Below are 16,559 nucleotides of genomic sequence, written 5' to 3'. Positions count from 1 at the left end.
TGTGCTCCAGGCTGCAGCAAAGCGCAGACCCTCCATGAGGCCTAGGGGAAACAACACCTCTCCCCTCCTTTAAACTAGCATATTCCTAACTGGATATTACAGATGGCCCTAAAAAAACTATTGCAGGGTTGCAAATGCACTTAGCCTGGATGGTTTCTTCCTTTCAAGTTTTTGCCCAATCCCTTATAGATAGAAAATTCTAGAAATAGTCACACCAAACCTCTGCAGCACTTTTATGTGGAACTCACATTTACATTTTAGTGCTTATGGAGAACACAATTTCTAATCAACATTATTTTTGAAAAGTCTTACCTAGTTATCAGGGAAGTTATAATGTAAGCAGGGCTTATATTTGGTTTGCCTAATGCAAACACTTACACATATGAATAAGTGGATTCATAATAACAAAAATATTCCCCAACGACATCTAGAATTTCCTCTTATCCCGAAAAAGAACACCTTGACAGCCTGTGAAAATCTTCCACAATGTTATATGTGGGTTTTTTCCTAGAAATAGTCTTTCTGGGCATTCTTTTTCTTAATATATCTATACAACTGTTCAATCCAAAATACATACTGTGGGTCCAAGATTCTCTCATTAGTTACTAGAAAATAACTCTAAGAGTAAACAGCCTATCAAAACTAGTACACACTCCATTCCAGATCAATTCCCTAGCTGGTCATACTATTCACCATCTCCCCTCTCCACTGAAAAAGGGGCCTGGATTTTATCTGACAGGATTAGCATTCCATTGGCCTGATTACAGAAAATAATGAAAAAAAAATACTTACAGCATAAGCACCTATCAAAAACGCTGCATTTGCTCTTTTCCGTTGATCAAAACAGGTATAGTGCACTATTTTCTTTCTTGAGAGACTATATGACTAGAAAGAGGGAATAAAAAAAGGGTAACCATAGAGACAATGTTGAAATACACAGAAAACATCATCTCTTAACTTTCAAAGATACATCACAACCAGTGAAATTTAACAACTTTCAACTTTAATTTCTTTGGCAATTGTACATAAGCATTTGAGGGTGAAGAGTGACTTTTTTATGGCCCCAAAAGCTCAGACTTTTTGCAGCCCAATCAGTATATAAGAATTAAAAATATAACTAATATGTTTCTCTCCAAGAAAGGAGACAAATATAGTGTTAAATAATTATTGGCATCTTTGTTAGCAGGAACCATTTTTAAAAATTTACTCTTGATCTTATATGTAAAGTCTACTTATCTTTTCTCATTCCCTATATCCCATACCCAGTTCCCAGAAAACTTACACTTTTCATATTATAAGAGCTTGTTTTTAAATGTGCCAATCAGTCTGTCTTCATCTCCAAAACTGTTAAATGCCTATTAACTATAGCACTAATATTAATATTTTTCTATAATGTTCTATTAAAATCCCCTTTCAATCATCTGAAAATGAATGGTTAATGGAAAAAGACAAACCATCAAAAGAATTATATCAGCAAACATCTTAATACAATAGTCATATATTAAATTCACCTGCTATATGTCAGGCAATATATGCTGCATGCTCAAGTATTCAACTAAATCCAAAGTAAGCAAAAAGGGATGTTATATACATGCTGAACATGAAACATAGTGTACAATTAAAAAAATCTGTTAAAATGAAATCAAAATATTAATCAAAACTCAAACATAAAACAATGAAAGCACTGATGCAACTCGATGAAATCTACTTTATTTCCTCACAGTTCAATTACAGTATTTTGACAAATGGTTTCAAAACAGACATATAAGTACCTTTTAATATTTGTCTCTAAATTCAGACTTCCTATAAGTGCAGCTTTTTATGCCTTACACATTGATCACACCACCCAGAATACCTGCTTTTAGAGCCCCTTTAAAAATGTAACAGAGCTCTGCTATATCTGTCTCTACCCTGCTCTTCTCTACAAGGAAAAGAAACTCTTCCAACTCTGAAGTCCATTCTAAGATAAAATTACAACACTGTGGCTTTAATATGGAACCACAAAAAAAGTATAGCTATATGGATCCTAGCAATGAGCCTGGAAACCCTCACCACCCCAAGTCACATGTCTCTTTGATAACCAAGAATCGTGTTGTGAAAATAGGATTGCTCTTTTAATTTGAACTTTAAAAGTAAGTGTTTGCCTCAAAGAGGGTCTCTTATTACCAAAGTCTTAAGTTCCAGACAGGCTTGCTAAAATAGCCTAGTAAAATAATGTTTTTAAAAGTTCATTTTATTCAATTTAGTTCACTGAGTTAATATGCTTATCGAAAGACTTCAAGGTTGCTATAATCAAATAACACCTGTCTCCTTGCTTTCTAAATTTGGAACTACTGTCTGCTGGACATTCCCTTTTTTAATTTTTATTGTTTGTTTGTTTTCACCACTTATGTTCTGCATCAATAAGTTATGTTAATTTACTGAAAGGCTAGTCAAGGCTCTTAAGACCTAAGCATCTTTTATGGTCCCTGAATCTTAAACACTAAAGACTGCCTTATACAGGCCAGGCCCCCCCATAAACAGCAGCTAGACTGAACATAGGTCTCGGCTCTTCGGGTTCACAGCCTCCCACTATTTACATGTCCTGGTTCCTTACAACACCTGTGGGTAAGAATACATCAACAATCTGTCTTGAAGTGTAGATTATCTGTTTTGATGACCTTTTCTACTAAGAATTTAGGTTTCATAAGAAACTATTACTATTACTTAATAAAGTGAAATTAAATTTATTTACAAATCTCACCAAAAGTGACAAACTCATGTTGCTGTTCTTTCATCATCAATAGTCTTTTTGTTTGTTTTTGAATTCTTTGCATTTGCTTGTTTTTTGCTTTTCTAATTGTAAAGTATATGGACTGGAGAGACCCATCCTGCAACAAGAACCATGAATTGAAGGACAGAGTTCTAAAGGGAACTATCTTTTCAAGATATACCTATTTTTTTAAGTAAAGATAGAGAAATTAAAAGTTTTAAGGACTTTTGAAGAATTTTTTGAATTTTGCAAGCCTTCAGAAATTATGTCAGATAAAGAATATTAAGAAAATCTATCTAAAAACTCTGTTTTCAATCATCTCCTCTTAAAAGCTGGATGAAAACATAACTGACATTTTTAAACATCTATCACAACACATAATTGCAAAAAGTTTTTTCTTGTGATAACAACTTCTAAAGACTTACTTTCTTACAATACAGTATTACTAACTATACTCACCATGTTGTCTATTGTAATAACTGATTTTTTCTAATGAGAATTTTCCATCTGACTTTTAGAAAAATTTTTAAGACTCCTAATGTTTACCTTGCTTAGGTGTTTTTGGAATTCAAGAGTTTTTCTCAGTTAAGTCTCAGAAACACTAGAGTCAGGAAATGATCTTCTGCTTAGTGAGGCCTGGCCAATAGCTCCTAGGTCAGATCACAGAGTTGAGCTCTCCACTCAAGGAATCAAAACTAATTCAAAGTGAATAACAACAGAGAAAAATCTTATATATTCCTGGCCTTGTCCTAATTTCCCTCCTTGTCACAGGCAGGCCTCTCTCTGTGGGTCACCCTGCCGCAGTCTTACACCAGCAGTGCCCGTGGAAATATCCTGTTACTGAAATGAAAAATTTCTGGGATAACAAAAAATTTTGCCAGTTGTTTAGCTGATGCTTTTTATGATTGGGGTGATATACACAAACTCTTTGCTTTCTACTTTTAAATATCAAACATTTCCCTCTCTTTAAAAAAAAAAAAACACTACCTAGTACATATCAAAGCACCCTAGAAGAACCGATCCTATCTGCTGGAGACACTGATGACTGAAGTACCTTTAGAGGAACTTGTGGCTCATCCTTCAAAATCTTTCAATCTCTATTTCATAATAAACCCAGTAAATATTTTCTCACATTCTGCCCAAATGCCAGGAGAACTTTATGCCTCCAAACTGGACAGCTGCCTCTCTTGTACCTTGGCCTGGGAGGCTGTGGTCTGGGATGCTGACAAGGCCCTTCAAGGGGAGGAATTACAAAGCGGTACCATCACCTATGGCTTTCAGGGACCTATCTGCTCTAGTACTGATTCTTTTGGCTTTATGTGAGAAGTTCATAGATTGCAACACTGTGTACAACAGCAATGTAGAGTTAGAAATTGGTAAAACAAACTCATATAGTCTTAAATAAAAAGGTAGATTGTCACAGAAGGAACACTAAAACCTCTGAACTATTTGCCTGCTCTGTAGGAAAGCTACACATGACCCATTATAAATTATAACCAGTGGCCACTATCCACATTGTATTGTAGATTTCTATCTAGAAACTTGAGTATATAGTCTTCTAAACCTTCTTATCCTAAGCGGGCATAGGCAGCCCTCTCTAATAACAGCAACAACAGCTAACATTTATTGGTCACCTGCTATATTCCATCACTTCCCAAAGCTAAAAAGAACAGGGCCAGAGGGGTCCAGGTGGACCAAACACAGAATGTCTCCAAAAACAGAAGTCCTGGTGGGGAGCTGAAATATAATGAGCATGCTGTGCCTCTCTTTTACCAAGAGAATAAAATCCAGGAGCCAGAGAGGGCCTGGCTTACCATACAAGGCCAAAATTTCCTAGGTCAGATCATAGACAGTTGAATTCTCTCACCAAGCACAGAGACTGGAGAAATTCAGAAATATCTCCCTGAGCTTGAAAATTTGTGTAAATCTCAATTATAAGGCCACAAGTTTCATGGTTCAAAATTTAAATAAGTCTCGGGTTAAATTAAAACTTGTCAAAAATAAACTAAACATCAACCTAAATTATATTTCATTACTATATTATTGTATTACATTTAATGCTTTTAACAGACTGGTTCTGAGTTACCTGGAGGGCCTATTACAGTAGAGATGACTGGGCCCTGCCCACAGAGTTTCTGAGTCAGTGGGGCAGGGCCAGAGAATCTGCATTTCTAGCAAGTGCCTCGGTAATGCAGACGCTGCTGGTTGGGGACCACACAATGAAATCCACTACCCCAAGATATTGCTAAATTCTGGAGAAGAGCTGCATAAGATGTGACTGGCCCTGCCCCTGAAAATGTTCTATATGGATCCTAAAACACTATCCATGTGGTCAAGTGGCCCCAAAAGACACTTAATTCTCTTAGGAACTCCAAATCATGCCATACACCTTTTTAAAACATGTTATAAAAGATAACATGCTAGATTTCTCAGAAAACTTTGTTACAGTTTATGAATTCTTACATTCCAGATGATAACCTCTTAGGAAAAATTTCCTTTAATAAGCCACTAACTAAGCTGCCTTAAATGGCATTATTTCAGAGTCCAAATTCAGGTGCTCTCAGGAGCCAAGAATTCGAAGTGATCAGTTGGCACACTAGAAAAGCATGCCTTATCCAAAGCAGACCTAGTTCCAACTTGCTGCTCCCATACAGGAATCAGGGCCAATAATCAGATACTGCAATATTTAAAAGAAAACAAAAATCCAGAATATATACAAAAATTACAGATGGTAACCATGAATGCAAAAATTTTTTAAAGCATCCATATCCAAAAAAATCATGTCTGTGGCAACATGAAAATAGCAAAAAACAGGCAGTTAGTTTGTTGACCTGGGTGCAGGGATATTGTGGCTGAAGAAAGTTCTATTGGTTCTATCAGCATGAAGTAAGCAGCTGTGTGTGGCAAACACAGTGCTGAGTAATGTGGCAATAAAGGGGGTGGAACCCCAGGCTGCCTCATAACCGCTCACAGTCTCATGAATATTTGATGCTAATCAAGGGGGAAATAATGGTCACAGCTTATTACAAATGAAAGAGAATAACTACCAAGGAATGCATTCATAGCACAGCAAGGACCAATGGAATGATCTTAATTACAGGGACAATAATTGTTTCATTTACCAAGGTAAAAAATAGTAGATAAAAATAGGATTTAGGATTATCTATCGATTAACATAAGCAAACCTATAAAAAATTCCACACCTGTATTATTTACCTAAGTGAGAGTCAAAAGTTGTACCATTCTTATGTATATCATGACAAATGTGTAATACAGCACATAAATGTTTAGTGTTTCTTGTAAACCAAAGTGCGAAGACTGCTATGATTGAACAATACAAATTAAGATGAAGGTATTGACCCAGACCAACATTTTCTATTTCAGGAAAAGCTATGTGAAGGGTTGCACTCTACTGGGATCACTCCTTGTGAAGAGCAAGCCACAGGAACTCAGAGAGACAGGAAAGCATGACATACTCCACAAATCACAAACGGCTCAGGCTATCCTTGGATTATGGTGACACAAATCATGCACTTTTTTGCTCAGCTTAGATCAGAAGACCCCAAACTACTTAACCATTCAAAAGAAAAAGGTAATGCAATTATGCTCAAAGTCAAAACAAAAGTTTATGGCCAATTTACAGTAACAGATTTTTTAGCAGCCTTTCAATAAAGTTGTTTGCCATGCTTCAAAGTAAACTCCTCAAGTCATTTGATTAGAACACCATGTTTAACTAAGCTGTGTGTCTCAACCTGACTGAGCTCAGGAAGACATTAGTGCAGCCTGGACAATACACTCTTTAATAAAAAAACAGAGTCCATGCACATCCCTAAACAAGCAAGCTCTGCCCATGATGGTGGTCAGATTAAGTAGATTACAGCACAGGGACCACAGGGACCAAGGCGTCATTCTCTTTCAGGTGACTAAGCTAGCCCAGTAATGGCCGTAGCAATCAACATCTCCAAAGCAATCAGTGATCATCTCATTGCAAAAGCAATAAAATGGACAGGTCTTCCTGTGAGCAGCCAACGACCCTCTACATGTTTTACCTCCAACTTTCCCAGGAAAGGGATATTCTTGAAAATTTTCTTTGGCTGTACAAAACAAAATATGGTTTATGTTTTTATTTAGAGCTTAAATAAAATAGGTTGAACAGTTCCTTTAAAAAGAAAGGGGTATCACTGTATGCTCCATTTTATTTCAACCCCAGTATGTCTCATTAATGAAATGGCACAGCAGATTAAAATGGACATCAAAAGGTCAAAGAAAACTGCTCATAAAGATTATTTGATCACACTGATAATCTAGTTGATGGCATTTGGGGATTCTCTAAAAAAGGGGTTCTTCTTGCCTGAGGATTTCTGAATGGGCCTCAGGGCCCCATGCCTTCCAAACTCTAGTACACTCACTCCCATGTGAACTAACACATTTTAGACTCCCTGATAGTCTTTTAAATTATATAAACTATCTCCAGAACATAGCTTGTTTTATTGCTCACAAAGCCCATGAACCTGAAACAGAAGATAACCTCATGAAGAAATCTCAACATGTTTTTATAGTTGTAATAAGAGGGTGGTCTGATTCTCACATCAAAAGAGTTCTTGTGTACAACCACCTGATACAGTGGCAGGTGCCTGGTTACCAGATAGGATTACCGCACTGATTCATTCAGCAACCGGGACATTCCCTGAGCCCCCACCATCTGCCAGGTACTTTCAGTGCTTTAATACAATAGTCTATTTCACCATGCCAACTCCCTCTTCTCCTTTCACTCTGAAAGGGCAGAATGTTTTGTACATCTAAAATCACATTTCTGTCAACATTCTTTTAAACCTTTTTAAACTAGTCCTCAAGATTACCATAATTGCCTTACTGATTCATAAAACATATTTTAAAAAATCGCTGCCCTAGAAAATGTCCCCTTTTTAGGGTGAAGTGCTGAGATTTTTTTCCCTAGGCTGGGGTTTTACTTTTCTCTGAGGAAAAGTGAAATCAATGATTAAAAACATATTGACTATCATAGAAAAAGCTGGTTCAGTTATATCATGTTTGTAATACTTTCAGATTATTGAACAAGAAATTGAAAGATTTTCTTAAATGACTGAGTTTGAAGAAGGTACTCTGCTTTTTAAAATAACACTACTTGGTCTTCTGTTAGTGCAGACTTCTTTTTTAGATTCCCTGAAACTCTACCCAGCATTGTTAGCATTCTCTGTGCCAAGAATACCTTTGGAAACCTGTTGAAAAGTTATGAATCCTCTCAGAAGAAAAATGTAAATATATACACAATTTTACATATAACTTCAGGAGTTTTTTTGTATCTCTGAAAATACCAGACAAAAATTCCTGGTCCAAGCTTATTGATCATTGATGACATTTCACAGCAAGTAACATGCACAGTTTTACAAATTATTCTCACTTCAGTAAGTCTCCCTTCTTTTGACTGTTTCCCTCAGTACAGTAACTACTGACCAGAGACAGCAAGTTGCAGCCTAGTCCTGCAGAGCTCTTAGTACTTACACTAAAAGTATAGTTTAAAATAAAGAACAAGTTTTTTATCAGTGATAGTAGTTTCTGGCTTTGGTTTTTAATCTAAGCAGCTGTTTGATGGATAATTTCTCATTGTAATCAACATAATTAAAATGCAGGCCATTGGGAACAGAATGCATAGTGACACATGCACAAAAAAACAATCAATCACCACCTCAGATAATCAACTTGAAAAAATACTTTGGACATCTGATAATGAGAAATTATGGTTTAGAATAGAATGCACTGCAAAATATTACCTATCTATATAAGGCATCAAATAAAGGGGGGAAAGTCATAAAAGCTGTATTGGAAAAAACAAAAATTTCCAAAATAGAAAATGAAATGTGCCTAAAAGAGTTAGGAAAGCTCACAGGAGAAGAGTCTAAGAAGCTATTCATTAAAATAGTGCCAAATTATTCAGAGAAGTAAAGGAGTTTGAGAACCTAGTAAATGCCATCGGATTCAGGTTTTAAGATGTCACTAGAGCACTTTCAGTACATTAAGGAAGGCAAAAGTGAGATAGCAGAGGATAAAGAAATCACTGCGTAGCAAGGATGTACACACACTGATGGCAGGCTATTCTGAAAGCTCTAGAGGCAAAGGATAAAACAGGATGACTTGTGAGTGAAGGGGATCATGATAAGGTCAAGAGAAGTTTCCTTGAATTTGGTGGCCTTGTACTAGCCACTAGGGACACAAAATTACATGACATGTCTTCACCTTCAAGGAACTCATAGTCTAGTGAGTCTAGTTGAGAAAGACAGATGCAAACAGGCAATTATAATTCATCAATAATGGCGATTTGCACAGAGAATTTTGGGAAAACAAGGGAGGCAACTTTCAACCTTACCCAGAAGGTCAAAGAGATGCTTCCTAGAAGCGGTGGTGATTGAACATGGTCATAAAGACTGAGGAGTTATCAAGAGATAAAGGGCACTCAAGTCAAACTGGGCGTAACAAGCAATTATGTGGAGCAGTTCTTATGGCTCAGGGTAAAGTGCAAGGCTGAGAGAGGCAGGGGTGCTGCAGTCTTCAGTCAGTCAGTAAGTGAGGGCATTAAATCATCCCCAGGGAAAGATCCCAAGGGCAGAAGTTGTCAAGGTGAGCAAAACAAAAGGCATGGAAGCAAGGAGCCCAAAGGTCTCACCAAAATGAATCTATGGGTTGCAGACAAGAGGCATCAGCAGGGAGCCCATGACTAAGGGACTAGGAAAATGAAAGTCAGGAGATTACATGAGGGTGAGAGAGAAAGAATGTGGGAGGTAACAAGAAGGGTACATTCAAAGGCCTGAAGTCTGCATTCCTGGAAGCAAAGCAACCAGCGTGGCAGTAAGAGTCATGAGCAAAAGCGGCAGAGGGGCCTTGAGGCCACGATGGCATAACGACGTGGGAGTTGGTTGGCACAGCGCTGTGAGTGAGCACGGGAAGATTATAAATCAGAAGCTGCAGTTGTTATTCATGTTCAATCACAAGCCTTGAAGTCTAGCAGTGACTTTACCTTGCAGCCTAGAGCAAGTCACATGCCTCTCCTGGGCCTCCCTTTCTGTACCAATAAAATCAGGGGGCTGGACAAAATGGTCATTTATATTCCTAAAATTTTATCGAACAGCTTTCTCATATCAAAATGATAGCTATGGAGTTGAGAAGATGTTTATAAACTTTACTGAAGAACTGTCTTTATTGTATTTTCGATCAGAATTCATGAATGTTACATTAGTAACTTTGTTCTGTATAGGACTTCAAGATTTACAAACTCTTCCATGTACTTTCCAATATAATCCTAACCACCTCACCTCTGTGAGAGCTCTATAATCCCTATTTTACAACTGAAGAAATTGAGATTCCACAAGGCTGAAGCAATTGCAGCTTTGAATTGGTAAAGCCAGTTTTTTTCTCCTAATATAGAGAATTCTACTTGGTATGCTTCGAGATAACCATTTGAGAAAATAAGGGAGGCAACATTCCTTCAGCAAGAAACAGGGTACCTACTAATTGTACTGAAGCTAAAAATGTCATTCCAGGCATCTATCAATTTGCTGATCACTGAAATGAACCAAAAGACCACTTTTGTAATGTTGAAAGAAAGCTTTGTAAATGAAAACAAATCAAAACAAGTTCAGAGATTTGGGTTCAAGATGTAGGCATAACAAGATCCTGAGCTGATCCCACACACACACAATAAGTCTACAACGACACATGGAATAATTCCCTCTAAAAGGGACCTGAAAATCGGAATGAACAGAGCTTCCACAACAAGGTATAAAAAGACAGTATTGAGGCAGGAAAGTGAACCAGAGATATGGACTTACCAGACATAAAATCACACCCCAGCCATGACGAGTCATAAATGGAAAGGATATTTTTCCCTGAGAAGTGAAGAATTTGAGCCTCAAATCAGGCATCTCAACCCTTAGACTGCACAGGAGAGACAAGCCCCCAAAACACCCGGCTCTGAAAGGCAATGGGATGGCATTCAAGAAAACTATGAAGCTGTAGGGAATGGAAAACCCACTCTTAAAAGCTTGTGCACAGACTCAAATCAACCCAGAAACCAGCACAAAACACCAATTTGAAAAGCACATGGATCACAGGTAAGGGACACCTATTTACTAATCTTAAAGCATCTCACAAGAAAGCAGGAAACATTAGGAACTCTCCCCAGGGACTGTGACACTGGCAGGTGCAATTTTTGCAATCTCAGTTGGCCTGACTTATACCAATGCTGACAGGTGCCACTTTGGAATTCTCCCACTTACCTGCTCATGCAAGTGGATGAGAGCCCACTGAGAGCCCACCCACCAATGTGCCATAGCCATGTCCTGCCAAACAAGAGAACACACACAGCCCACATGGGGGACACCGCTCGAGTGCCAGGCTCTGGTGACCAAGGGCAATTGGGCTTCTGGGCCCCACAAGACATCTCTTCCATAAGGCCACTCCTTTAAGACTGGAGGAGGTAGCTGCTTACATAGAAACAAACACAGAGAGTTAGGCAAAATAAGGAGACAAAGGAATGTGTTCCAAACAAAAGAACAAGACAAAAACACAAAAAAGAACTAGATAAAACAGACATAAACAATCTACCTGATAGTGTTCAAAATAATGATCATAGACATGCTCACGAAACGTAGGAGAAGAAAGGATGAACACAATGAGAAATTCAAAAGACACAGAAAATATAAGAAATTACCAAACAGAGGTTATGACTCAACTGAAAAATACATTAGTGGGGTTCAAGCACAGACAGGATGGAGAAGAATGAATCAGCAAGGAGGAAGATGGTGCAATGGCACTCACCCAGACAGAACAGCAATATGAAAAAAAATAAAGAACAGTGATAAGATAACTTAAAGGACCTTTGAGAAATCATGCAGAATAACATTCACATTACAGGAATCCCAGGAGAAATGGTAGGGAGGGCACAGAAAAGTTATTTGAAGAAATAATGGCCAAAAACTTTCCAAATCTGGGGAAGGAATCAGACATCCAGGTCCAAGAATCCCAAAAAGCTCCAAACAAGATGAACCCAGAGAGATCCACACCAAAATACATTTTAATTAACATAGTAAAAGTAAAAAATAAAGACAGATTCCAAAAGCAAAACACAAAAACAACTTGCTACATACATGCAAGGGGAACTCCATAAGGCTATCAGCAGATATCCTATAAAGCATCTTTCTGACAGTAATGGTATGAAACTAGAAATCACAAGAAGAAAACAAGAAAAACCACACATCATGTAGTCTAAACAATACGTTACTGAATAACCAACGGGTCATCAAATAAATCAAAGGAGAAATCAAAAAATACCTAGAAGTAAATGAAAACAGAAATATGATATATAAACATCTACTGTATGCAGCAAAAGAGATTCTAAGAGGGAAGTGCATGGCCATACAGGTCATCTCAAGAAACAAGAAAAATCTCAAATAAACCTAACTTTACAATTAAATGAACTGGAAAAAGAAGAACAAAGCCCAAAATAAGCAGAAAGAAAGAAATATAATAAAGATCAGAGCAAACATAAATGATATATTAACAGCGAGAAGCTGAAAGCTTTTCCCCTAAAATTGGGAACAAGACAAGGATGCCCACTCTCCTGCTTTTATTCAACATAATACTAGAGGTCTAGCCATGGCAATCAGACAACACAAAGAAATAAAAGGCATCCAGATTGGTACGGAAGAAGCCAAACTGTCACTGTTTGCAGATGACATAACATTGTACATAAAAAACCCTAAAGAATCCACTCTAAAACTACTAGATCTAATATCTGAATTCATCAAAGTTGCAGGATATAAAATTAATACACAGAAATCTGTTGCATTCCTATACATTAATGATGAACTAGCAGAAAGAGAAATCAGGAAAACAATTCCATTCACGATTGCATCAAAAAGAGTAAAATACCTAGGAATAAACCTAACCAAGGAAGTGAAAGACCTATACCCTGAAAACTACAAGACACTCTTAAGAGAAATTAAAGAGGACACTAATAAATGGAAATTCATTCCATGTTCTTGGCTAGGAAGAATTAATATTGTCAAAATGGTCATCCTGCCTAAAGCAATTTACAGATTCAATGCAATCCCTATCAAAATACCAACAGCATTCTTCAATGAACTGGAACAAATAGTTCTAAAATTCATATGGAACCACAAAAGACCCTGAATAGCCAAAGCAGTCCTAAGAAGAAAGAATAAAGCATGGGGGAACCTTACTTCCCAACTTAAAGCTCTACTACAAAGCCACAGTAATCAAAACAATTTGATACTGGCATAAGAACAGACCCATAGACCAATGGAACAGACTAGAGAGCCCTGACATAAACCCACACATATATGGTCAATTAATATATGATAAAGGAACCATGGACATACAATGGGGAAATGAAAGCCTCTTCAACAGCTGGTATTGGCAAAATTGGACAGCTACATGTAAGAGAATGAAACTGGACTACTATCTAACTCCATACATAAAAGTAAACTCGAAATGGATCAAAGACCTAAATGTAAGTAATGAAACCACAAAACTCTTAGAAGAAAACATAGGCAAAACTCTCTTGAATATAAACATGAACAACTTCTTCATGAATCTATCTCCACGGGCAAGGGAAACAAAAGCAAAAATGAACAAGTAGGACTATATCAAACTAAAAAGCTTCTGTACATCAAAGGACACCATCAGAAAAGGCATCCTATAGTATGGGAGAATATATTCATAAATGACATATCCAATAAGGGGTTGACATCCAAACTATACAAAGAGCTCACATACCTCAACAAACAAAAAGCAAATAATCCAATTAAAAAATGGGCAGAGGAGCTGAGCAGACAGTTCTTCAAAGAAGAAATTCAGATGGCCAGCAGACACATGAAAAGATGCTCCACATCGCTAGTTATCAGAGAAATGCAAATTAAAACCACAATGAGATATCACCTCACACCAGTAAGGATGGCTACCATCCAAAAGACAAACAATAACAAATGTTGGTGAGGTTGTGGAGAAAGGGGAACCCTCCTATACTGCTGGTGGGAATGTAAATTCGTTCAACCATTGTGGAAAGCAGTATGGAGGTTCCTCAAAATGCTCAAAATAGAAATACCATTTGACCCAGGAATTCCACTTCTAGGAATTTACCCTAAGAATGCAGCAGCCAAGTTTGAAAAAGACAGATGCACCCCTATGTTTATCGCAGCACTATTTACAACAGCCAAGAAATGGAAGCAACCTAAGTGTCCATCAGTAGATATGGATAAAGAAGATGTGGTACATATACACAATGGAATATTATTCAGCCATAAGAAGAAAACAAATCCTACCATTTGCAACAACATGGATGGAGCTAGAGGGCTTTATGCTCAGTGAAATAAGCCAGGTGGAGAAAGACAAGTTCCAAATGATTTCACTCATCTGTGGAGTAAGAACAAAGAAAAAACTGAAGGAACAAAACAACAGCAGACTCACAGAACCCAAGAATGAACTAACAGTTACCAAAAGGAAAGGGACTGCGGAGGATGGGTGGGAAGGGAGGGATAAGGGGAAAATGGGTCATTACGATTAGCACACATAATGTAGAGGGTGGGAACAGGAGAGGCAGTATAGCACAGAGAAGACAAGTAGTGATTCTATAGCACCTTACTAAACACTGATGGACAGTGACTGTAATGGGGTATGTGGTGGGGACTTGATAATAGGGGGAATCTAGTAACCACAATGTTGCTTGTATAACTGTATATTAATAATACCAAAATTTAGAAAATAAAAATTGCAAATAAATATATAAAACAGGGACTAAAAAGACAATAGAAAAGATTCGTGCAACTCAGAACTGATCTTTTCAAGACAAACAAAATTGACAAACTCTTAGCTAAACTAACCAAGAAAAAGAGAATAATAAAATCAGAAGTGAAAGAGAAGTTACAAATGATACCAGAGAAATACAAGGGATCATAGGAGATAATTATAAAATGCCAAAAAGCTGGACTACTTGGAGTTGGAGAAATCGATAAATTCCTAGAAACACAATTTTCCAAGACAGAGTCATGAAGAAACAGAAAATCTGAACAGATCAACTATTAAGTGGATTTAAACAGTAATCAAACCTTCCCCCCAACTCCCCAACAAACAAAAGGCCAGAACAGATGGCTTCACTGGAAAATTCTACCAAATATTCAAAAATGTTTTAATACCTAGCCTTCTTAAATTTTCCCAAAAAATTGAAAAGGAAGGAAAGCTTCTAAACATATTTTATGAGGCCAGCAAGACCTAATACCAAAACCAGACAAGGACACCACAAAAGAGAAAATTATGGGCCAATATCACTAATGATCATTGATGTAAAAATCCTCAACAAAATGTTAGCAAATCAAATCCAACAATACATGGAAAGAATCATACACCACAGTTAAGTGGGATTTATTCCAGGGGAATGAAAGGATGGGTCAACATCCACAAATCAATCAGTGTGATAAATCACATTAACAAAATGAAAGATAAAAATTACATAATCATCTCTATACAGAAAAAGCATTTGACAAAATTCAATATCCATTTATGATAAAAATGCTCAACAAAATGGGTAGAGAGGGAATGTATCTAAACATAATAAAGGCCTACTGTGACAGTTCTATAGCTAGCCACTGCACTGTCATACCAATAACATTTTACCCAGCAGAAAGAATAAACTACCCAACCACTATAATTTATCATTATACTTAAAAGCATGCTGTGCAGCATTTCACCTTCCAAACTGAAACATTATATTTCATATCCTCTTTTTGAAAACTGGAAGAAAAAGATGCAGATTTTTTTCTATTTTTTTCTAGGAGTACAGATGTCAGTTTTCCTCACGTATGCTTAGAGTTTGAGAGAGAGAAAAGCCATATGTAAAATCAAAAACACAAATGAATAGTAAATGTTGGACCCAAATTCTGTTATATCAGGTAAAGTCTATGCTCTCTATCACTGCTAGTTCATCACTCTCATTTGGCTGTTAACTACAGAGATGGCATTCAAGAAATACACAAAATTTTCTGTCTTGATCAAATAGAAAAGGCTTCTGCGCCAGAGCTCCCACCACGCAATGATAAGCCCCTTCATCACCTGGTAACAGTGTCTAGAAGAGACCTGAAGGTTTCAGAAAAATCATCCTAGGAGGGAATTTGATAGACTCATTAACAACAACTTGAAAGGATTTGAGCCTTCTTTCTTAAATCACTATTCCAATGACTTCATTCAGCTCACATTTCAGTTCACCCTGAAAAATGAAAGAGGTTAACATGTCCTTTGTGGAGACAAGGAGAATCAATTTCAACTTCTGCATTAACTACTCAGATAAATTTTCAAAGATAAAGATTACCCAACTAAATAGTGTTTGCACAGCAATCTCTTTGGTCAGATTTCACAGTTAAAATTTTTAATACCAAAATATAATACTCACTTTTAGTTTCTTGTTTAGTTTACAGCAGTATCTGTACACCATTGCCAAGTTCAGAGGTCCAAAATCTGCATAGAAACTGAGATTTTTTTTAAAAAAAAAGGTAGTATTTAGTAGGAATGTAATTTTCAGTAATATCAATGCTAATTTTGTTTTCAAGAAAGTTGCAATCAAATTTCAATTATCTTCAGGATAAGGATCAGTATATTGTTTCACCCTAGTAATGCCCTCCAGTTACTAGAACCTGCCTCTTAACACGAACTATTAGGACAGTTTTAAGTTCTACCTCCTTATATCTTCCTGCCAGCACATTAAGAAAAAGGATTGAAAAGCTGG

The 16,559-nt window shown here is 37.0% G+C and overlaps 1 protein-coding gene across 6 annotated transcripts in view; it reads right to left on the bottom strand.

Annotated features, from left to right (window-relative positions):
- The window catches only part of CDC14A (cell division cycle 14A), a 190,772-nt gene that overhangs the window by 134,078 nt on the left and 40,135 nt on the right, over positions 1-16,559 (bottom strand). For 2 of the 6 annotated variants that reach the window (XM_073234363.1, XM_037018699.2), the window contains exons 3-5: positions 16,227-16,302; positions 6,802-6,846; positions 793-885 (exon numbers count right to left, since the gene is read on the bottom strand). In XM_073234363.1, coding sequence (XP_073090464.1) covers positions 793-885; positions 6,802-6,846; positions 16,227-16,302 — 214 coding nt within the window. Of the gene's footprint in view, positions 1-792; positions 886-2,743; positions 2,871-6,801; positions 6,847-16,226; positions 16,303-16,559 lie in introns of those variants that run through there. The other 4 variants (XM_073234362.1, XM_037018691.2, XM_073234364.1 and 1 more) reach the window with 3 other exon arrangements.

Source organism: Manis javanica, chromosome 4 (genome assembly GCF_040802235.1).
Source record: "Manis javanica isolate MJ-LG chromosome 4, MJ_LKY, whole genome shotgun sequence".
NCBI classification, from domain to species: Eukaryota; Metazoa; Chordata; class Mammalia; order Pholidota; family Manidae; genus Manis; species Manis javanica.
Note: the sequence above shows the minus strand (reverse complement) of the source record. Positions and strands in the feature narration are given on the sequence as shown.